At 39.2% G+C, this 25,705-nt stretch overlaps 1 protein-coding gene across 2 annotated transcripts in view; it reads left to right on the top strand.

Annotated features, from left to right (window-relative positions):
* Nucleotides 1–25,705, top strand: part of syt10 (synaptotagmin X) — a 60,129-nt gene that overhangs the window by 23,993 nt on the left and 10,431 nt on the right. For both annotated transcript variants that reach the window (XM_061984476.2, XM_072916030.1), the window contains exons 3-6: nucleotides 8,882–9,443; nucleotides 12,074–12,194; nucleotides 12,503–12,674; nucleotides 12,779–12,908. In XM_061984476.2, the coding sequence (XP_061840460.1) occupies nucleotides 8,882–9,443; nucleotides 12,074–12,194; nucleotides 12,503–12,674; nucleotides 12,779–12,908 (985 nt within the window). The remainder of the gene's footprint in view (nucleotides 1–8,881; nucleotides 9,444–12,073; nucleotides 12,195–12,502; nucleotides 12,675–12,778; nucleotides 12,909–25,705) is intronic.

Genomic DNA, 25,705 nt, shown 5'->3' with positions numbered 1-25,705 from the left:
CCCTGACATATAAAAAGTACAACTTTTTTGTTATGTTCACGTATATGTCATGTTTTTTCAATGTTAACACTTTTGTACAAATAAGTACATTTGCACTTTATTTTTCAATGTGTTTGTTCTGTAAAGGAATGAGTTCATGTTTAAAATGACTGGTTAATAGTGCTATTATAAAGTGCAATGTCAGCACAATTTTCTTTCCTGCAATTTAAAATGCACTTGTTTTAATAAATAAATACAGCGTTTGAAAAGCATACACAATCTGTGTTAATATATTAGTCTGTGGTTAAAAGGACTTGAAAGGACTCGAAACTCAAAATGCAGGACTTAGGACTTGACTTGAGACTTTCCAGTCTTGACTTTGGACTTGACTCGGGGCTTGCCTGTCTTGACTCGGGACTTGACTCGGACTTGAGGGCAAAGACTTGAGACTTACTTGTGACTTGCAAAACAATGACTTGGTCCCACCTCTGATACATACACCCCCATACCATCACACATGCTGGCTTTTACACTTTGCGCCTAGAACAATCCGGATGGTTCTTTTCCTCTTTGGTCCGGAGGACACGATGTCCACAGTTTCCAAAAACAATTTGAAATGTGGACTCGTCAGACCACAGAACACTTTTCCACTTTGCGTCAGTCCATCTTAGATGAGCTCGGGCCCAGCGAAGGCAGCTGTGTTTCTGGGTGTTGTTGATAAATGGCTTTGGCTTCGCATAGTAGAGTTTTAACTTGGACTTACAGATGTAGCGACAAACTGTAGTTACTGACAGTGGTGTTCTGTAGTATATTGTCTTTACAGTCTATTCAATTGAATATAGGTTGAAAAGGATTTGCAAATGTTTTTATTTACCATTTACACAACGTGCCAACTTCAATGGTTTTGGGTTTTGTATTAATCGTGATATGAAAAAATTAATCGTGATCATTTCTTTCCTGTCATACAACCCAGCCCTGCTTTCTACGTATAAGTGGACATTTTTCAAGCGACGACACACTTTCCAGAAAAAAAACACACTCCACAAAATATGCTATTTTAAAAAAAGCCATATTTTGTCATGATGAAAACTGATATTTTCTCTGAATCCTATTACCGCATGTTCCGGACAATAGAGCACATCGGTATATAAGCAATTTTGGATTTTTTTTTTTTTTTTACATACTGCGTTTCTGGGTGTTGTTGATAAATGGCTTCCGCTTTGCATAGTAGAGTTTTAACTTGCACTTACAGATGTAGCGACCAACTGTAGTTACTGACAGCGGTTTTCTGAAGTGTTCCCGATCGATAAAACTATCAACCAAGCGGGACTTCCGTTTCCAGGTTGAGGTTAAACCACGCTAACAACAACAGGTGGCTAATCCTGGCGCTAACTTCACCACGACAATCTCACGTTGACCAACTTTTGGCAGAAATAGTTTTGGATGGACTTCATCTTCAGCTCCTGGACGTAGTATCTGACATTCACAAGGCACTTGAAGGGGTCATATTAGGATTTTTTTCCTACATTTAAAACACTTCCTTATAGTCTACATGTAATGGTAGTTCTTTGGTCAAACTTTAGCATAGATGATGTTTTACAGGCGCTTTCTGACCGTCTCTTCAGGATGCACCGTTTTGTGGCATATTGTAGTTCTTAGGGCTTCCACATCGAGCTCTACTGACAGATAGAAGTTCGAACTATACGCTAATTTGTTAGGATGCATGTGCATGTATAAGCCAGTCTGCCCCACAATAAAAGGATAGAGAAAAGAAGGACCTTATTGACTACAGGGTCGGACTATAATGACTATACATTTTTACCATACTGCATATGGATATATCCGCAGATGTCACAGGTCATGAAACGGCCTCGTTTGGAGGAAGCATGAAGGAAGGCAAGATTATTTTATAAGTATTTCCGCAATGCCTCCGCAATTCGATTCCAGATTTTCACGGTTTATGGGAATCCCAAATACACAAAAGCAGGTACCTTCAGCTAAGAAATGTTAGTAGTAGGTATCTTTTACGGCTAACTTTGACTGATACGGGTGATGATGTGGGGCGGTATAGCTCGGTTGGTAGAGGGTTCCAGGTTTGATCTCAGCTTCTGCCATCCTAGTCCACTTGGGCAAGACACTTTACCCACCTGCACCCAGTGCCACCGACATTGGTTTAAAAGTAACTTAGATATTGGGTTTCACTATGTAAAAGTGCTTTGAGTCACTAGAGAAAAGCGCTATGTAAATATAATTTATAAACATCAGACAACAGAGCTAATGATCGTAGCTCTGACTGTTGACCAGGTTTTTGCGAAACAACAACACACCCGTGGGTAGAGCACATGGAAGCCCAGTTCTAACTTGGAGGAATTACCCAGGAATTACCCAAGTATTTTGTCACAAGCCTGTTTTACACTTTGAAGACCCCCCCCCCAAGTGTAAAGTGACTACTTGGGTGTTATTCCATATTTAGAAGGCTCTATGAATGATGAAACAAATATTTAGAAGGTCTAAAACAGCATGACTATGAAAATCCATCCATCCATCCATCCATCTTCTTCCGCTTATCCGAGGTCGGGTCGCGGGGGCAGCAGCCTAAGCAGGGAAGCCCAGACTTCCCTCTCCCCAGCCACTTCGTCCAGCTCCTCCCGGGGGATCCCGAGGCGTTCCCAGGCCAGCCGGGAGACATAGTCTTCCCAGCGTGTCCTGGGTCTTCCCCGTGGCCTCCTACCGGTTGGACGTGCCCGAAACACCTTCCTAGGGAGGCGTTCGGGTGGCATCCAGACCAGATGCCCGAACCACCTCATCTGGCTCCTCTCGATGTGGAGGAGCAGCGGCTTTACTTTGAGCTCCCCCCGAATGACAGAGCTTCTCACCCTATCTCTAAGGGAGAGCCCCGCCACTCGGCGGAGGAAACTCATTTCGGCCGCTTGTACCCGAGATCTTGTCCTTTCGGTCATGACCCAAAGCTCATGACCATAGGTGAGGATGGGAACGTAGATCGACCGGTAAATCGAGAGCTTTGCCTTCCGGCTCAGCTCCTTCTTCACCACAACGGATCGATACAGCGTCCGCATTACTGAAGACGCCGCACCGATCCGCCTGTCGATCTCACCATCCACTCTTCCCCCACTCGTGAACAAGACTCCGAGGTACTTGAACTCCTCCACTTGGGGCAAGATCTCCTCCCCAACCCGGAGATGGCACTCCACCCTTTTCCGGGCGAGAACCATGGACTCGGACTTGGAGGTGCTGATTCTCATCCCAGTCGCTTCACACTCAGCTGCGAACCGATCCAGTGAGAGCTGAAGATCCTGGCCAGATGAAGCCATCAGGACCACATCATCTGCAAAAAGCAGAGACCTAATCCTGCAGCCACCAAACCAGATCCCCTCAACGCCTTGACTGCGCCTAGAAATTCTGTCCATAAAAGTTATGAACAGAATGGGTGACAAAGGGCAGCCTTGGCGGAGTCCAACCCTCACTGGAAACGTGTCCGACTTACTACCGGCAATGCGGACCAAGCTCTGGCACTGATCATACAGGGAGCGGACTGCCACAATCAAACAGTCCGATACCCCGTACTCTCTGAGCACTCCCCACAGGACTTCCCGAGGGACACGGTCGAATGCCTTCTCCAAGTCCACAAAACACATGTAGACTGGTTGGGCAAACTCCCATGCACCCTCAAGGACCCTGCCGAGAGTATAGAGCTGGTCCACAGTTCCACGACCAGGACGAAAACCACACTGTTCCTCCTGAATCCGAGGTTCGACTATCCGGCGTAGCCTCCTCTCCAGTACACCTGAATAGACCTTACCGGGAAGGCTGAGGAGTGTGATCCCACGATAGTTAGAACACACCCTCCGGTTCCCCTTCTTAAAGAGAGGAACCACCACCCCGGTCTGCCAATCCAGAGGTACCGCCCCCGATGTCCACGCGATGCTGCAGAGTCTTGTCAACCAAGACAGCCCCACAGCATCCAGAGCCTTAAGGAACTCCGGGCGGATCTCATCTACCCCCGGGGCCTTGCCACCGAGGAGCTATGAAAATATTGGATTTATTTAAGATAATCCTACCTTACTGAAATGTGTTTCTCCAATACCAATGAACCCGCGACAAACAAGGGACAACTGTAACTCAAGAAAGAAAGACTAAGGACAACATAATGGACATAAAAGAAGGTTGGCCGCTGTTGAACAACATTTTAGAGCATACTTGCCAACCCTCCCGGATTTTCCGGGAGACTCCCGAAATTCAGCGCCTCTCCCGAAAACCTCCCGGGACAAATTTTCTCCCGAAAATCTCCCGAAATTCAGGCGTAGCTGGAGGCCACGCCCCCTCCAGCTCCATGCGGACCTGAGTGACGTGTCGACAGCCTGTTCACACGTTCGCTTTCCCACAATATAAACAGCTAATGATCGAGGGCGAGTCCTTGGTTTCTTATGTGGGTTTATTGTTAGGCAGTTTCATTAACGTCCTCCCAGCGCGGCAACAACACACAACAACAGCAGTCAAGTTTTCGTCTACCGTAAAGCAGTTCGTCTGCCGTAAACAGCAATGTTGTGACACTCTTAAACAGGACAATACTGCCATCTACTGTACATGCATATGTGACCCACCCATAATGTGTCACATTTTTGTGTTGATTTATTTAGTTTATTTTGTGGTTTGAATTTGTTTTTGGAGCTGTCATTACACATTTATCAGTATCCACATTGGTCAGTAGGGGGCAGTAGGGCGTTTCTTCCCAATTGAATGCTATCACCTGCAGACCAGAAGTGGCTTGTCATTCTGATGAGCGCAACCAGTCTGTGAAAAATTGAAACGTCCTGTGTGCTTTTTCCTCCTGTATAACAGGTTAGTTTTGGTGAATCAACTCACTGAATAATATCCATGTGATCTTTATAAGTTTAAGTACACATTCTGATGGTGGAGCCTAACTCTAAAGTGTTTGTGAGTTGTAGTTTGTATTTGTGAATGAATCCAGTGCACAGCTGCAGTAATCAATACAAAAAGGCGACGTGAGTGCGCAATGTTTGTATAGGAACTTCTGATCCTAATTCAGACTCCCAAATTAGAGCTCCCGTTTTCTTGTTGATTTTATAATGTATATTTGTATAATGTGTGTGTTCTGAAATAGTGACAGAGAATAAAACAAGGATGGACAATTCAACCCTTAACTCAACAATGAGTAGATGAGTGTTATGTGTGTGTATATGTGTAAATAAATGAACACTAAAATTCAAGTATTTCTTTTATTTATATATATATATATATATATATATATATGTAATAAAATATATATATATATATATATATGTATGTGTGGGAAAAAAAATGACAAGACTATTTCATCTCTACAGGCCTGTTTCATGAGGGGGGGTACCCTCAATCATCAGGAGATTTTAATGGGAGCATTCGCATACCATGGTTTATATAGGGCACAGAGTGGGTGGGTACAGGCTGGCGTAGGGGCGTGGTGATTGGCTCATGTGTTACCTAGGAGGTGTTTCCGTCTATGGCGGCATGCTGTTACAATTTCGCTGCGCTTGTTGAGGGATGACAGGTCTGGACGGTAAATAATAAACAGTTTCTCTTTCAAGCATAGGTTGCATCTTTTATTACCACTATTGTAAGGTGTGCTGGATGCAAGAATTTGCCATGTTATTGAATATTCAACATTATTGTCTTTGAGGTCCCAAATGTGTTTGCTGAGTTCTGTGGTATTTCGCAGGTTTTGGTTCCTGAAAGAAGCCTTGTGATTGTTCCATCTGGTTTTGAATTCTCCCTCGGTTAATCCTACATATGTGTCGGATGTGTTAATGTCCTTGCGTATTACCTTAGATTGGTAGACAACTGATGTTTGTAAGCACCCCCCGTTGAGAGGGCAATCAGGTTTCTTTCGACAGTTACAGCCTTTGTTGGTTTTGGAGTCGCTCTGTCCGGGGGCCGATGGCTCATTTGCAATTGTTTTGTTGTAGTTTGAGATGATTTGTCGTATATTGTTCATGCAGCTGTAGCTCAATTTAATGTTGTTCTTTTTGAATACTTTTCTTAGGGTGTTGTCTTTGGGAAAGTGTTTGTCAATCAGATTGAGGAATTTGTGTCCAATGTTAGTTGAGACGTTTTTGCTGTATGGGGGGTTGTACCAGATGATGTCGTTTCGTTTTCTGTTCTTTTTTGGCTGGTTTCCTGGCGTGGGTTCATAGGTGAGGGTGAAATTGTATCCGCTTTCATCAAGGGCTTTTTGGTACGGGGGGGTTGCTTGGTCAAATTCAGCTTTGCTAGATGACAGCATCGATAGCCTTTTATTGATTCCGGTAGGTATTCTTTTCGTGGTGGTGGGTGGGTGGTTGCTGTCATGGTGCACGTATTGGAGTGTTGTGTTGGGTTTCGTGAATGGTTGGTAGCTGTTATTTCTCTGGTTGAAAGTGACGTCAAGGAATATATATATATATATATATATATATATATATATATATATATATATATATATATATATATATATATATATATATATATATATATATATATATATATATATATATCTTAACCACGGCCCCAAGTCGTGAAATTCCTAAATATTCCAACGTCAACTTTATTATAAGAAAAGTGAAGAGTTTGGGAACAACAGCAACTCAGCCACCAAGTGGTAAGCCACGTAAACCGACAGAGAGGGGTCAGCGGATGCTGAAGCGCATAGTGCAAAGGCTTTCTGCACAGTCAGTTGCTACAGAGCTCCAAACTTCATGTGACCTTCCAAATTAGCCCACGTACAGTATGCAGAGCGCTTCATGGAATGGGTTTCCATGGCCGAGCAGCTGCATCTAAGCAATACATCACCAAGTCCAATGCAAAGCGTGGAATGCAGTGGTGTAAAGTGAAGTGAATTAGTGAATTACATTTATATAGCGCTTTTTCTCAAGCGACTCAAAGCGCTTTACATTGTGAAACCCAATATCTAATTTACATTTAAACCAGTGTGGGTGGCACTGGGAGCAGGTGGGTAAAGTGTCTTTCCCAAGGACACAACGGCAGTGACTAGGATGGCGGAAGCGGGGATCGAACCTGCAACCCTCAAGTTGCTGGCACGGCCACTCTACCAACCGAGCTATACCGCCCCAAAAGCACGTCGCCACTGGACTCTAGAGCAGTGGAGACGCCTTCTCTGGACTGATGAGACACGCTTTTCCATCTGGCAATCTGATGGACCAGTCTGGGTTTGGAGGTTGCCAGGAGAACGCTACATTTCGGACTGCATTGTGCCGAGTGTGGAATTTGGTGGAGGAGGAATTATGGTGTGGGGTTGTTTTTCAGGAGTTGGGCTTGGCCCCTTAGTTCCAGTGAAAGGAACTTTGAATGCTCCAGGATACCAAAACATTTTGGACAATTCCATGGGATGGCACTTCAAGTTCATATGTGAGTAAAGGCAGGTGGCCATATACTTTTGGCAATATAGTGTATTTCCTGAGTTTATAAACATAATATAGTTTTTTTTAAACGAAAGAAGTATTTGTGATGTTAAAAAACATCGATGTAATCATAGCAGTATCGACTAGATACGCTAATGTACTTGGTATCATTACAGTGGATGTTAGGTGTAGATACACCAATGGCGTTTGTTTATATTGTAGTGTCCCGGAAGGGTTGGTGTTGCAGGGAATTCTGGGAATTTGTTCTGTAGTGTCAAATATTCTTCCAAAATGTGTTTGTCGTTGTTGTTTAGTGTGGTTTCGCTATATGGCACATGTTTATGACAGTGTTGGCATTGTTCATACTGCCACCCTTAGTGTGACATGCATGGCTGTTGAGTAAGTATGCGCTTCATTCGCTCGTGTATATTGTGTTCAAAGTCAAGATGATTGTGTCATGGGCGCCATCAGGCCCGGCCCTAACCAATCTGGCGCCCTAGGCAAGATTTTAGGTGGCGCCCCCCCACATCGGCAGTGAAGTGTATATACTCACAAGAAACCGATTAGCTTTGTCTTTGACCTTTTTTTTTTTTTACTTACAACTATACCTAATATATAAAGGGGTGGAAAAGTGACTATTACCTGCAGGGCAAACATTAGCTAACCAGAAGGCAATAACAATGTAAACAAAAAACACCTGCTTAAAAGATCTAATACAAATGTCCCTGAGGAATGTAAGGTGGGAGTACTGTAATTACCTAACGTTACATTATTATTTTCCATAACGATTTAGCCCCCTCCACATGAACATTAACATTAGCTTAATGCTAAAAAGCCAGGTTACTATCACATTCTGTAACAGACAAATAATTTCATGTAGGCATACCTGCTACCTCTGTCTTTTCTCGTTTCTCCTCCTCTTTTCTCTTTTTTCTTCCCTGGGCACCTGACAGTTTTGGCCGTTTTGACATCTTGTGTTGATTGTTTGATGTGGTGACGTCCAAAAAGAGTCATGATACGGGAAGGGAGGGGGCGCACCGTGCGGGTTTGGGGGGGCTGCGTAATGTTGTTACAAATAATATTTCTATTAAATAGGCTTCACTTTGCATTTTAATTAACGTGGGATTATTTTTTGTATTTAGAAATAATAGTATCAACTTTTTGTTTTTTTTTCTCCAACATTTGTGGAACTGGCGTGGCGCCCCCTGATGGACGGCGCCCTTAGCATTTGCCTATACGGCCTATGCCACGGGCCGGCCCTGGGCGCCATGATCTCTTGGTTAGGCTTTGCTAATTATAGACTATGTGATTTGAGACCTCTTTATTATATAAAACGGACCAAACTCGCCACAAAATGAACAACAACAGTGTTTGACGTTTCAAAAATGACTTTAAAGATAGAAAGTTGCTATCAATCCCATGTGGGTGCTCTGCATTGTTCTTCGAGCACCCCGCCTATGAACTGACCAGATGCACTTTTTTAACAGGCACAATTCATTCCGGCGCCACCTTCCTCGACAGATGAACGTCACCAGTTTTGACTTCAGCGTGGACGCGATGCCTTTTCGACAGTCCTCCACGGTGAGCATCGGGAGAATCAAACCGGAACTCTACAAGCAGAAGTCTGTGGACTCGGAGGGCGAGCCTAAAGAACCCGTGGAGACGTGTGGCAAACTGAGCTTCTCACTGCGTTACGACTATGAGGAACAGGCTTTGGTGGTGAGGATCCTCAAAGCCTTGGATCTGCCCGCCAAAGACTTCACGGGGACTTCCGACCCATACGTGAAGATCTACTTGCTGCCTGAGAGGAAGAAGAAATTCCAGACACGAGTTCACCGCAAGAATCTCAACCCCACGTTTGATGAGACATTCTGCTTTCCCGTTGTGTACGATGAGCTCTGCAATCGCAAGCTGCACTTGAGTATCTACGACTTTGACCGCTTCACCAGCCACGACATGATAGGTGAGGTGGTGGTAGACAACCTCTTTGAGCTCTCGGACCTTTCCCGGGAGGCGGTGGTTTGGAAGGACATCCATACGGCAACCACGGTGAGTTGGTGCTGAATCTGGCGAGTGAATGGAACTTTTTACATTTTCAACAAAGGCCACTAAATTCGTTCTGAGAGGCCGACTTCATACCAAAGTGGAAATGGAAGCACATTACATGAGTAACAACAATAGCACCCATGTTCAATTTCCGCAAGTTCCTGCATATTCAGATGTCGTTACATCAACGATCAAAGTCATAAACATGACCTCAAGCAATCAATCAATCAATGTTTATTTATATAGCCCTAAATCACGAGTGTCTCAAAGGGCTGCACAAGCCACAACGACATCCTCGGCTCAGATCCCACATCAGGGCAAGAAAAAACTCATCCCAATGGGACAATGAGAAACCTTGGGCGACTGGTGCAATGGACGTCGAGTGGATCTAGCATAATATTGTAAGAGTCCAGTCCATAGTGGATCTAACATAATAGTGAGAGTCCAGTCCATAGTGGATCTAACATAATAGTGAGAGAGTCCAGTCCATAGTGGATCTAACATAATAGTGTGAGAGTCCAGTCCATAGTGGATCTAACATAATATTGTGAGAATCCAGTCCATAGTGGATCTAACAGTCCATAGTGGATCTAACATAATATTGAGAGTCCAGTCCATAGTGGATCTAACATAATATTGTGAGAGTCCAGTCCATAGTGGATCTAACATAATACTGAGAGTCCAGTCCATAGTGGATCTAACATAATATTGTGAGAGTCCAGTCCATAGTGGATCTAACATAATAGTGAGAGTCCAGTCCATAGTGGATCTAACATAATATTGTGAGAATCCAGTCCATAGTGGATCTAACATAACAGTGAGAGTCCAGTCCATAGTGGATCTAACATAATATTGTGAGAGTCCAGTCCATAGTGGATTTAACATACTAGTGAGAGTCCAGTCCATAGTGGATCTAACATAATATTGAGAGTCCAGTCCATAGTGGATCTAACATAATATAGTGAGAGTCCAGTCCATAGTGGATCTAACATAATAGTGAGAGTCCAGTCCATAGTGGATTTAACATACTAGTGACAGTCCTGTCCATAGTGGATCTAACATAATAGTGTGAGACTCCAGTCCATAGTGGATCTAACATAATAGTGACAGTCCAGTCAGTAGTGGATCTAACATAATAGTGTGAGAGTCCAGTCCATAGTGGATCTAACATAATAGTGACAGTCCAGTCAGTAGTGGATCTAACATAATAGTGTGAGAGTCCAGTCCATAGTGGATCTAACATAACAGTGAGAGTCCAGTCCACAGTGGATCTAACATAATATTGTGAGAGTCCAGTCCATAGTGGATTTAACATACTAGTGAGAGTCCAGTCCATAGTGGATCTAACATAATATTGTGAGAGTCCAGTCCATAGTGGATCTAACATAATAGTGAGAGTCCAGTCCATAGTGGATCTAACATAATAGTGTGAGACTCCAGTCCATAGTGGATCTAACATAATAGTGTGAGAGTCCAGTCCATAGTGGATCTAATATAATAGTGTGAGAGTCCAGTCCATAGTGGATCTAACATAATATTGTGAGAGTCCAGTCCATAGTGGATCTAACATAATAGTGAGAGTCCAGTCCATAGTTTATTAACATAATAGTGAGAGTCCAGTCCATAGTGGATCTAACATAATGGTGTGAGAGTCCAGTCCATAGTGGATCTAACATAATGGTGTGAGAGTCCAGTCCATAGTGGATCTAACATAATAGTGAGAGTCCAGTCCATAGTTTATCTAACATAATAGTGAGAGACCAGTCCATAGTGGATCTAACATAATGGTGTGAGAGTCCAGTCCATAGTGGATCTAACATAATAGTGAGAGTCCAGTCCATAGTGGGGCCAGCAGGAGACCATCCCGAGCGGAGACGGGTCTGCAGCGCAGAGACGTCCCTAACCGATGCACAGACGAGCAGTCCACCCCGGGTCCCGACTTTGGACAGCCAGCGCTTCATCCGTGGCCACCGAACCTGTGCCCCCGCCTCCACGAAGGAGAGGGGGGCAGAGCAGAAAAGAAACGGCAGATCAACTGGTCTAAAAGGGGGGTCTATTTAAAGGCTAGAGTATACAAATGAGTTTTAAGATGGGACTTAAATGCTTCTTGATTGATTGATTGATTGATAAACATGACCTAAACTACGGTACTTACATATAATATTGATGCTCCAGTGCAGCAAAAACGATAGATACATCTGAAGGTCTAGCAAAGAATACCTGGGACAGACGTACTATACAAGTTCACCCAAAGTTTGGATTGTTCTATGTATCTGTATAAGGGTTTTTAAGAATGAAAGAGAATATTATGAGGCGTACCGAGCCTTCCGCCCAAATGCAGCTGGGATAAGCTCCAGTGGTAGAAAAATGGATGGATGGATGGATTATGCAAGGTTCACTATGAATAATTTCTGGCTACAATGTAAATGCGGAGGTCAATGAAGCTTGGTTTCTACAGTTCTATGGACACTTACATTTGTTCTTTACCTTTTTGTGTGCAAAACAAAGGGTACGTAGAGCCAAAATCCGGATGACATAACATATCTTACGGGTTATGTAACGTTGACTACAATTGCAACCGACCGCAATTACTCAAAATCACCGTTCTGGTGTCCTTTTCTGCTCATCCGCAGGAGACCGTTGACCTGGGGGAGATCATGTACTCGTTGTGCTATCTTCCCACAGCAGGGAGGATGACTCTGACAGTGATCAAATGCAGAAACCTCAAAGCCATGGACATCACTGGATCTTCAGGTAAAATGACCCTGGACAATGCACAGCCCACATGAAAAATAATATGAACAAATAGAACTCTGGACACCGGGTGGACACTCGGGAACGGGACACGTGACACGGAGAAAAGCCGGGGTATTTACGTAGTATGGACCGGACGATTTAGAATACAATGCGTGAATGTGGAGTGACTGGATTATGGGTTTTTGGTGTGGGTCCCTAACCTCCAAGTCAATGGCCATATCAGCCAATCTGAAGCAGAAAACAATAGCATAACAAGGAAAATGGTGGACTAGGAGTGATCCTAAAGTCTTTGCTCTGTCTTCCAGACCCGTACGTCAAGGTTCACCTAATCTGCGACGGACGCAGGCTGAAGAAGCGGAAAACCACCACCAAGAAGAGCACTCTCAATCCCGTGTACAACGAGGCCATCATCTTTGACATCCCTCCAGAAAACGTGGAACAAGTCAGCCTGTCCATCATGGTGATGGATTACGATCGGTGAGCGCATACGTCTACTGTGTTTTAGTTGTACAACCACAGCATTTTAAACCTAACCCTGACTACACGCCTCGAGGTCTCTGATTCATGTATGGTACTAACAGGGTTGGACACAACGAGGTGATCGGCGTATGTCGTACCGGGCCAGACGCCGAAGGTCTAGGACGGGATCACTGGAACGAAATGTTGGCTTACCCGCGGAAGCCCATCACCCACTGGCACACCCTGGGAGAGGTAACATTTAGCTTTCCAGTAGTGATATGAAATGACATCTTTAATGGATGTTGTTCACAGCATTGCTTTCAGTAAAAGCCCAGGACTCACTAAACAAAACCACTTTGTCCTTGTGAAAGAGGGACTAGCTTTTGTATTCAAGGTTTGTGGGAATGCAAAGATAATTGAAAAACAGCTTTTAGTGAACGGAAAAGAAAAATAGACAAAGTACTCTTACTTGTTGCAAGGATTATGCTCTTTAACACATTTTCTTATACATTTTAGACTACAAACTATACAGTTCCTGTATACCATCCATCCATCCATCCATCTTCTTCCGCTTATCCGAGGTCGGGTCGCGGGGGCAGCAGCCTAAGCAGGGAAGCCCAGACTTCCCTCTCCCCAGCCACTTCGTCCAGCTCCTCCCGGGGGATCCCGAGGCGTTCCCAGGCCAGCCGGGAGACATAGTCTTCCCAACGTGTCCTGGGTCTTCCCCGTGGCCTCCTACCGGTCGAACGTGCCCTAAACACCTCCCGAGGGAGGCGATCGGGTGGCATCCTGACTAGATGCCCGAACCACCTCATCTGGCTCCTCTCCATGTGGAGGAGCAGCGGCTTTACTTTGAGCTCCCCCCGGATGACAGAGCTTCTCACCCTATCTCTAAGGGAGAGCCCCGCCACCTGGCGGAGGAAACTAATTTTGGCCGCTTGTACCCGTGATCTTGTCCTTTCGGTCATAACCCAAAGCTCATGACCATAGGTGAGGATGGGAACGTAAATCGACCGGTAAATTGAGAGCTTTGCCTTCCGGCTCAGCTCCTTCTTCACCACAACGGATCGATACAGCGAAAACGCCGCACCGATCCGCCTGTCGATCTCACGATCCACTCTTCCCTCATTCGTGAACAAGACTCCGAGGTACTTGAACTCCTCCACTTGGGGCAGGGTCTCCTCCCCAACCCGAAGATGGCACTCCACCCTTTTCCGGGCGAGAACCATGGACTCGGACTTGGAGGTGCTGATTCTCATCCCAGTCGCTTCACACTCGGCTGCGAACCGATCCAGTGAGAGCTGAAGACTCTGGCCAGATGAAGCCATCAGGACCACATCATCTGCAAAAAGCAGATTCCTGTAGACCTTCTATTGAAATCCCAATTAGTAACACAACCGTTATTATTAATTAGAAAACTTGACTATTTAATGTACAACCAAAACTCAACTTTAATTACAATTTCAAAGAACAACCAGCTATGAATTATGACAAACTTTATTGATCCACAAGGGAAATTGTTACATTTTTAATTTTTTTGTATTTGAAATTTATTTTTTTAGACTTAAACTTTTAGGCAAACGAATAAACACAACAACTAAGGTCCGTGTACCTTCCGTTCATTCTATTTCCAATTCTGAAACGCCAATCAACAAATAAAATTAAGGGGCCGTTATTTGATTTTTATTATACGTACATAGCAGATTTTAAAACAAACACAAAAGGGTTGATTTTCATAGAAATATTGCCAGAAAATTGGACTTTGTGCTGTTTTCCTTTAATAGATTTTAATTAAACACAAAAATCGAAAAAAAAAAACATTGAGCTATTGTGTCCTATTGTTGTTTTAAAAAAGTGTAATTAAATAACTTTTGTTTTAGAAATAAAATTTTATTTCAGAAATTAAATTCCCAGTAAGGTCTATTCAGGTGTACTGGAGAGGAGGCTACGTCGGATTGTCGAACCTCGGATTCAGGAGGAACAGTGTGGTTTTTGTCCTGGTCGTGGAACTGTAGACCAGCTCTATACTCTGGGCAGGGTCCTTGAGGGTGCATGGGAGTTTGCCCAACCAGTCTACATGTGCTTTGTGGACTTGGAGAAGGCATTCAATCCTGTGGGGAGTGCTCAGAGAGTATGGGGTATCGGACTGTCTGATTGTGGCGGTCCGCTCCCTGTATGATCAGTGCCAGAGCTTGGTCCGCATTGCCGGCAGTAAGTCGGACACGTTTCCAGTGAGGGTTGGACTCCGCCAAGGCTGCCCTTTGTCACCCATTCTGTTCTGAACTTTTATGGACAGAATTTCTAGGTGCAGTCAGGGCATTGAGGGGATCCGGTTTGGTAGGATTAGGTCTCTGCTTTTTGCAGATGATGTGGTCCTGATGGCTTCATCTGGCCAGGATCTTCAGCTCTCACTGGATCGGTTCGCAGCCGAGTGTGAAGCGACTGGGATGAGAATCAGCACCTCCAAGTCCGAGTCCATGGTTCTCGCCCGGAAAAGGGTGGAGTGCCATCTCCGGGTTGGGGAGGAGACCTTGCCCCAAGTGGAGGAATTCAAGTACCTCGGAGTCTTGTTCACGAGTGAGGGAAGAGTGGATCGTGAGATCGACAGGCGGATCGGTGCGGCGTCTTCAGTAATGCGGACGCTGTATCGATCCGTTGTGGTGAAGAAGGAGCTGAGCCGGAAGGCAAAGCTCTCAGTTTACCGGTCGATCTACGTTCCCATCCTCACCTATGGTCATGAGCTTTGGGTTATGACCGAAAGGACAAGATCACGGGTACAAATGAGTTTCCTCCGCCGGGTGGCGGGTCTCTCCCTTAGAGATAGGGTGAGAAGCTCTGCCATCCGGGAGGATATCAAAGTAAAGCCGCTGCTCCTCCACATGGAGAGGAGCCAGATGAGGTGGTTCGGACATCTGGTCAGGATGCCACCCGAACGCCTCCCTAGGGAGGTGTTTCGGGCACGTCCTACCAGTAGGAGGCCACGGGGAAGACCCAGGACACGTTGGCCTGGGAACGCCTCGGGATCCCCCGGGAAGAGCTGGACGAAGTGGCTGGGGAGAGGGAAGTCTGGGCTTCCCTGCTTAGGCTGCTGCCCCCGCGACTCGACCTCGGATAAGCGGAAGAAAATGGATGGATGGATGGAATTTTTCCAGATAAACACAAACATTTCAAAAAAATGTTCATCCAAAATGCAAAAATGCGTGGTTATCTGTGTAATGACAAATTGAACCGGAAGCAGTATTTTAGCGTTTCCTTCGCAATTAGCATGTTTTAAGCTATTGAGCTATTGAGTCCTATTGTTGTTTTAAAAAAAGTGTAATTCAATAACTTTTGTTTCAGAAATGAAAAAGTTGGACAACCTATTTAATGACACTTTTTTTTAAAACGACAATAGTACTCTTGCTGAACAAAGATGTTAGCGTTATGCTAAAAACATGCTAAACGTCAAGGAAAAGCTCAAATAGTGCTTCCGGTTCAATTTGTCATCACACAGATAAAAACACGCTTTTTTTGCATTTTGGATGAACATGAATTGGATGTTTGTGTTTACAGGTAAAAGCCAGTAAATTAGAATATTTTGAAAAACTTGATTTATTTTAGTAATTGCATTCAAAAGGTGTAACTTGTACATTATATTTATTCATTGCACACAGACTGATGCATTCAAATGTTTATTTCATTTAATTTTGATGATTTGAAGTGGCAACAAATGAAAATCCAAAATTCCGTGTGTCACAAAATTAGAATATTACTTAAGGCTAATACAAAAAAAGGGATTTTTAGAAATGTTGACCAACTGAAAAGTATGAAAATGAAAAATATGAGCATGTACAATACTCAATACTTGGTTGGAGCTCCTTTTGCCTCAATTACTGCGTTAATGCGGCGTGGCATGGAGTCGATGAGTTTCTGGCACTGCTCAGGTGTTATGAGAGCCCAGGTTGCTCTGATAGTGGCCTTCAACTCTTCTGCGTTTTTGGGTCTGGCATTCTGCATCTTCCTTTTCACAATACCCCACAGATTTTCTATGGGGCTAAGGTCAGGGGAGTTGGCGGGCCAATTTAGAACAGAAATACCATGGTCCGTAAACCAGGCACGGGTAGATTTTGCGCTGTGTGCAGGCACCAAGTCCTGTTGGAACTTGAAATCTCCATCTCCATAGAGCAGGTCAGCAGCAGGAAGCATGAAGTGCTCTAAAACTTGCTGGTAGACGGCTGCGTTGACCCTGGATCTCAGGAAACAGAGTGGACCGACACCAGCAGATGACATGGCACCCAAAACCATCACTGATGGTGGAAACGTTACACTAGACTTCAGGCAATGTGGATCCTGTGCCTCTCCTGTCTTCCTCCAGACTCTGGGACCTCGATTTCCAAAGGAAATGCAAAATTTGCATGGTTGGGTGATGGTTTGGGGTGCCATGTCATCTGTTGGTGTCGGTCCACTCTGTTTCCTGAGATCCAGGGTCAACGCAGCCGTCTACCAGCAAGTTTTAGAGCACTTCATGCTTCCTGCTGCTGACCTGCTCTATGGAGATGGAGATTTCAAGTTCCAACAGGACTTGGCGCCTGCACACAGCGCAAAATCTACCCGTGCCTGGTTTACGGACCATGGTATTTCTGTTCTAAATTGGCCCGCCAACTCCCCTGACCTTAGCCCCATAGAAAATCTGAGGGGTATTGTGAAAAGGAAGATGCAGAATGCCAGACCCAAAAACGCAGAAGAGTTGAAGGCCACTATCAGAGCAACCTGGGCTCTCATAACACCTGAGCAGTGCCAGAAACTCATCGACTCCATGCCACGCCGCATTAACGCAGTAATTGAGGCAAAAGGAGCCCCAACCAAGTATTGAGTATTGTACATGCTCATATTTTTCATTTTCATACTTTTCAGTTGGCCAACATTTCTAAAAATCCCTTTTTTGTATTAGCCTTAAGTAATATTCTAATTTTGTGACACACGGAATTTTGGATTTTCATTTGTTGCCACTTCAAATCATCAAAATTAAATGAAATAAACATTTGAATGCATCAGTCTGTGTGCAATGAATAAATATAATGTACAAGTTACACCTTTTGAATGCAATTACTGAAATAAATCAAGTTTTTCAAAACATTCTAATTTACTGGCTTTTACCTGTATCTGGAAAAATAAAAATCCATAAAAGGAAAACAGCACAAAATCCAATTTGATGGCGATATTTGAACAAAAATCAACCCTTTTTTGTTTGTTTTAAAATCTGCCATATATAATAACATGATCATTTTGTTTTTTGATTTGCGTTTCAGAATTGGAAATAGAATGAGCGGAAAGTACACGGACCATAGAGTGTGTGCTTTTTGTGTCATAAATAACCTTTAATAGAATGTTGCTTAATTAAATGCAAAAATCCTCACATTATTACAATCATGACCAGTATTTGAAGTCAAAGCTTAATAATTGTGTAAATGTATCAATAAGTGCTTTAAGTACATTTGTGAGATCTTTTCTTAAAAAGGGTTATTTTGTTAGCGCAGGCGGAGCAGATGTCACAGCAGGGGGGAAGTGTGCTGCTGTTCTGAGCTGGACAATTTGGAAATGACTTGAGGATGTTTTCAAAAAGAGAAACAAATATAGAGTGCTCCTCTCAAGCTGCTGTTTGCAACATTGATGTTACATCCACAATCAATACGTCAATCAATCAATCAAGCAAAGTTCATTTATATAGCCCTAAGTCACCAGTGTTCCTTCTCCTCACAGTGACAGCGTTTCACTCACATTGATGTCAATTTTTCGTGATATTGCGCATTTAATGGCAGATATCGTTTTATCTGAAAATTCTTTGATCATCAATCATATTGCCTCACTTTTTCTTTTTTTTTAGTTTAGTGATTATTGATTAGGCCAGGGGTCTGCAACCCAAAACGTTGAAAGAGCCATATAAGACCAAAAATATTTAAAAAAAAATCTGTCTAGGGCCGCAAAAAAATTAAAAGTCTTATATAAGTGTTATAATGAAGGCAACACATGTTGTAAGCGTCTGTATTAGCTATAATAGCCTACTATCAAAATGACTTTAAAAGTCTTATATAAGTGTTATAATGAAGGCAACACATGATGTAAGTGTCTATATTAGCCTACTATCAAAATGATTTTAAAAGTCTTATATAAGTGTTATAATGAAGGCAACACATGATGTAAGTGTCTATATTAGCCTACTATCAAAATGACTTTAAAAGTCTTATATAAGTGTTATAATGAAGGCAACACATGATGTAAGTGTCTATATTAGCCTTATTAGCCTACTATCAAAATGACTTTAAAAGTCTTATATAAGTGTTATAATGAAGGCAACACATGATGTAAGTGTCTATATTAGTTATATTAACCTACTGTCAAAATGACTTTAAAAGTCTTATATAAGTCTAAGTATCTATGTTTCTGTTTTATCGAGTGTTTATCGAGTGTTTTTCATGTTTTTATTTCTATTTTAATTTTCTATTATATATTCTAACTTTCTATTTTTTAAAACATTTTGTAATACTTTGTAGCACTTTGAGATTTTAACAAATGTAAAGTGCATTACAAATGTAATCCATTATTATTATTATTATTATTATAAGTGTTATAATGAAGGCAACACATGATGTATGTGTCTATATTAGCTATATTAGCCTACTATCAAAATGACTTTAAAAGTCTTATACAAGTTTTATAATGAAGGCAACACATGATGTAAGTGTCTATATTAGCCTACTATCAAAATGACTTTAAAAGTCTTATATAAGTGTTATAATGAAGGCAACACATGATGTAAGTGTCTATATTAGTTATATTAACCTACTATCAAAATGACTTTAAAAGTCTTATATAAGTGTTATAATGAAGACAACACGTGATGTAAGTGTCTATATTAGCTATATTAGCCTACTATCAAAATGATTTTAAAAGTCTTATATAAGTGTTATAATGAAGGCAACACATGATGTAAGTGTATATATTAGCTATATTAGCCTACTATCAAAATGATTTTAAAAGTCTTATATAAGTGTTATAATGAAGGCAACACATGATGTAAGTGTCTATATTAGCTATATTAGCCTACTATCAAAATGACTTTAAAAGCCTTATATAAGTGTTATAATGAAGGCAACACATGATGTAAGTGTCTATATTAGCTATATTAGCCTACTATCAAAATTACTTTAAAAGTCTTATATAAGTGTTATAATGAAGGCAACACATGATGTAAGTGTCTATATTAGCCTACTATCAAAATGATTTTAAAAGTCTTATATAAGTGTTATAATGAAGGCAACACATGATGTAAGTGTCTATATTAGCCTACTATCAAAATGACTTTAAAAGTCTTATATAAGTGTTATAATGAAGGCAACACATGATGTAAGTGTCTATATTAGCCTTATTAGCCTACTATCAAAATGACTTTAAAAGTCTTATATAAGTGTTATAATGAAGGCAACACATGATGTAAGTGTCTATATTAGCCTTATTAGCCTACTATCAAAATGACTTTAAAAGTCTTATATAAGTGTTATAATGAAGGCAACACATGATGTAAGTGTCTATATTAGTTATATTAACCTACTGTCAAAATGACTTTAAAAGTCTTATATAAGTCTAAGTATCTATGTTTCTGTTTTATCGAGTGTTTATCGAGTGTTTTTCATGTTTTTATTTCTATTTTAATTTTCTATTATATATTCTAACTTTCTATTTTTTAAAACATTTTGTAATACTTTGTAGCACTTTGAGATTTTAACAAATGTAAAGTGCATTACAAATGTAATCCATTATTATTATTATTATTATTATAAGTGTTATAATGAAGGCAACACATGATGTATGTGTCTATATTAGCTATATTAGCCTACTATCAAAATGACTTTAAAAGTCTTATACAAGTTTTATAATGAAGGCAACACATGATGTAAGTGTCTATATTAGCCTACTATCAAAATGACTTTAAAAGTCTTATATAAGTGTTATAATGAAGGCAACACATGATGTAAGTGTCTATATTAGTTATATTAACCTACTATCAAAATGACTTTAAAAGTCTTATATAAGTGTTATAATGAAGACAACACGTGATGTAAGTGTCTATATTAGCTATATTAGCCTACTATCAAAATGATTTTAAAAGTCTTATATAAGTGTTATAATGAAGGCAACACATGATGTAAGTGTATATATTAGCTATATTAGCCTACTATCAAAATGATTTTAAAAGTCTTATATAAGTGTTATAATGAAGGCAACACATGATGTAAGTGTCTATATTAGCTATATTAGCCTACTATCAAAATGACTTTAAAAGCCTTATATAAGTGTTATAATGAAGGCAACACATGATGTAAGTGTCTATATTAGCTATATTAGCCTACTATCAAAATTACTTTAAAAGTCTTATATAAGTGTTATAATGAAGGCAACACATGATGTAAGTGTCTATATTAGCTATATTAGCCTACTATCAAAATGATTTTAAAAGTCTTATATAAGTGTTATAATGAAGGCAACACATGATGTACGTGTCTATATTAGCTATATTAACCTACTATCAAAATGACTTTAAAAGTCTTATATAAGTGTTATAATGAAGGCAGCACATGATGTAAGTGTCTATATTAGTCTACTATCAAAATGACTTTAAAAGTCTTATATAAGTGTTATAATGAAGGCAACACATGATGTAAGTGTCTATATTAGCTATATTAGCCTACTATCAAAATGACTTTAAAAGTCTTATATAAGTGTTATAATGAAGGCAACACATGATGTAAGTGTCTATATTAGCTATATTAGCCTACTATCAAAATGACTTTAAAAGTCTTATATAAGTGTTATAATGAAGGCAACACATGATGTAAGTGTCTATATTAGCTATATTAGCCTACTATCAAAATTACTTTAAAAGTCTTATATAAGTGATATAATGAAGGCAGCACATGATGTAAGTGTCTATATTAGTCTACTATCAAAATGACTTTAAAAGTCTTGTATAAGTGTTATAATGAAGGCAACACATGATGTAAGTGTCTATATTAGCCTACTATCAAAATGACTTTAAAAGCCTTATATAAGTGTTATAATGAAGGCAACACATGATGTAAGTGTCTATATTAGCTATATTAACCTACTATCAAAATGACTTTAAAAGTCTTGTATAAGTGTTATAATGAAGGCAACACATGATGTAAGTGTCTATATTAGTTATATTAGCCTACTATCAAAATGACTTTAAAAGTCTTGTATAAGTGTTATAATGAAGGCAACACATGATGTAAGTGTCTATATTAGCTATATTAACCTACTATCAAAATGACTTTAAAAGTCTTGTATAAGTGTTATAATGAAGGCAACACATGATGTAAGTGTCTATATTAGCTATATTAGCCTACTATCAAAATGACTTTAAAAGTCTTGTATAAGTGTTATAATGAAGGCAGCACATGATGTAAGTGTCTATATTAGCTATATTAACCTACTATCAAAATGACTTTAAAAGTCTTATATAAGTGTTATAATGAAGGCAACACATGATGTAAGTGTCTATATTAGCATACTATCAAAATGACTTTAAAAGTTTTATATAAGTGTTATAATGAAGACAACACGTGATGTAAGTGTCTATATTAGTTATATTAGCCTACTATCAAAATGACTTTAAAAGTCTTATATAAGTGTTATAATGAAGACAACACGTGATGTAAGTGTCTATATTAGCTATATTAGCCTACTATCAAAATGACTTTAAAAGTCTTATATAAGTGTTATAATGAAGGCAACACATGATGTAAGTGTCTATATTAGCTATATTAACCTACTATCAAAATGACTTTAAAAGTCTTATATAAGTGTTATAATGAAGACAACACGTGATGTAAGTGTCTATATTAGCTATATTAGCCTACTATCAAAATGACTTTAAAAGTCTTATATAAGTGTTATAATGAAGGCAACACATGATGTAAGTGTATATATTAGCTATATTAGCCTACTATCAAAATTACTTTAAAAGTCTTATATAAGTGTTATAATGAAGGCAACACATGATGTAAGTGTCTATATTAGCTATATTAGCCTACTATCAAAATGATTTTAAAAGTCTTATATAAGTGTTATAATGAAGGCAACACATGATGTAAGTGTCTATATTAGCTATATTAGCCTACTATCAAAATGACTTTAAAAGCCTTATATAAGTGTTATAATGAAGGCAACACATGATGTAAGTGTCTATATTAGCTATATTAGCCTACTATCAAAATTACTTTAAAAGTCTTATATAAGTATTATAATGAAGGCAACACATGATGTAAGTGTCTATATTAGCTATATTAGCCTACTATCAAAATGATTTTAAAAGTCTTATATAAGTGTTATAATGAAGGCAACACATGATGTAAGTGTCTATATTAGCTATATTAACCTACTATCAAAATTACTTTAAAAGTCTTATATAAGTGTTATAATGAAGGCAGCACATGATGTAAGTGTCTATATTAGCTATATTAGCCTACTATCAAAATGACTTTAAAAGTCTTATATAAGTGTTATAATGAAGGCAACACATGATGTAAGTGTCTATTTTAGCTATATTAGCCTACTATCAAAATGACTTTAAAAGTCTTATATAAGTGTTATAATGAAGGCAACACATGATGTAAGTGTCTATATTAGCTGTATTAGCCTACTATCAAAATTACTTTAAAAGTCTTATATAAGTGTTATAATGAAGGCAGCACATGATGTAAGTGTCTATATTAGTCTACTATCAAAATGACTTTAAAAGTCTTGTATAAGTGTTATAATGAAGGCAACACATGATGTAAGTGTCTATACTAGCTATATTAGCCTACTATCAAAATGACTTTAAAAGCCTTATATAAGTGTTATAATGAAGGCAACACATGATGTAAGTGTCTATATTAGCTATATTAACCTACTATCAAAATTACTTTAAAAGTCTTATATAAGTGTTATAATGAAGGCAGCACATGATGTAAGTGTCTATATTAGCTATATTAACCTACTATCAAAATGACTTTAAAAGTCTTATATAAGTGTTATAATGAAGGCAACACATGATGTATGTGTCTATATTAGCTATATTAGCCTACTATCAAAATGACTTTAAAAGTCTTATACAAGTTTTATAATGAAGGCAACACATGATGTAAGTGTCTATATTAGCATACTATCAAAATGACTTTAAAAGTCTTATATAAGTGTTATAATGAAGACAACACGTGATGTAAGTGTCTATATTAGTTATATTAGCCTACTATCAAAATGACTTTAAAAGTCTTATATAAGTGTTATAATGAAGACAACACGTGATGTAAGTGTCTATATTAGCTATATTAGCCTACTATCAAAATGATTTTAAAAGTCTTATATAAGTGTTATAATGAAGGCAACACATGATGTAAGTGTCTATATTAGCCATATTAGCCTACTATCAAAATGACTTTAAAAGTCTTATATAAGTGTTATAATGAAGGCAACACATGATGTAAGTGTCCATATTAGCTATATTAGCCTACTATCAAAATGACTTTAAAAGTCTTATATAAGTGTTATAATGAAGGCAACACATGATGTAAGTGTCTATATTAGCTATATTAACCTACTATCAAAATGACTTTAAAAGTCTTATATAAGTGTTACAATGAAGACAACACATGATGTAAGTGTCTATATTAGCTATATTAGCCTACTATCAAAATGACTTTGAAAGTCTTATATAAGTGTTATAATAAAGACAACACATGGTGTAAGTGTCTATATTAGTTATATTAGCCTACTATCAAAATTACTTTAAAAGTCTTATATAAGTGTTATAATGAAGGCAACACATGATGTAAGTGTCTATATAACCTGTATTAGCCTACTATCAAAATGACTTTAAAAGTCTTATACAAGTTTTATAATGAAGGCAACACATGATGTAAGTGTCTATATTAGTCTACTATCAAAATGACTTTAAAAGTCTTATATAAGTGTTATAATGAAGACAACATGTGATGTAAGTGTCTATATTAGTTATATTAGCCTACTATCAAAATGACTTTAAAAGTCTTATATAAGTGTTATAATGAAGGCAACACATGAGGTAAGTGTCTATATTAGCTGTATTAGCCTACTATCAAAATGACTTTAAAGGTCTTATATAAGTGTTACAATGAAGACAACACATGATGTAAGTGTCTATATTAGCTATATTAGCCTACTATCAAAATGACTTTAAAAGTCTTATATAAGTGTTACAATGAAGACAACACATGATGTAAGTGTCTATATTAGCTGTATTAGCCTACTATCAAAATGACTTTGAAAGTCTTATATAAGTGTTATAATAAAGACAACACATGGTGTAAGTGTCTATATTAGTTATATTAGCCTACTATCAAAATTACTTTAAAAGTCTTATACAAGTTTTATAATGAAGGCAACACATGATGTAAGTGTCTATATTAGCTATATTAGCCTACTATCAAAATGATTTTAAAAGTCTTATATAAGTGTTTTAATGAAGGCAACACATGATGTAAGTGTCTATATTAGCTATATTAGCCTACTATCAAAATGATTTTAAAAGTCTTATATAAGTGTTTTAATGAAGGCAACACATGATGTAAGTGTCTATATTAGCTATATTAGCCTACTATCAAAATTACTTTAAAAGTCTTGTATAAGTGTTATAATGAAGGCAACACATGATGTAAGTGTCTATATTAGTCTACTATCAAAATGACTTTAAAAGTCTTATATAAGTGTTATAATGAAGGCAGCACATGATGTAAGTGTCTATATTAGCTATATTAGCCTACTATAAAAATGATTTTAAAAGTCTTATATAAGTGTTATAATGAAGGCAACACATGATGTAAGTGTCTATATTAGCTATATTAGCCTACTATAAAAATGATTTTAAAAGTCTTATATAAGTGTTATAATGAAGGCAGCACATGATGTAAGTGTCTATATTAGCCTACTATCAAAATTATTTTAAAAGTCTTATATAAGTGTTATAATGAAGA

The sequence above is a fragment of the Nerophis lumbriciformis genome, linkage group LG25, assembly GCF_033978685.3.
Source record: "Nerophis lumbriciformis linkage group LG25, RoL_Nlum_v2.1, whole genome shotgun sequence".
NCBI classification, from domain to species: domain Eukaryota; kingdom Metazoa; phylum Chordata; class Actinopteri; order Syngnathiformes; family Syngnathidae; genus Nerophis; species Nerophis lumbriciformis.
Note: the sequence above shows the minus strand (reverse complement) of the source record. Positions and strands in the feature narration are given on the sequence as shown.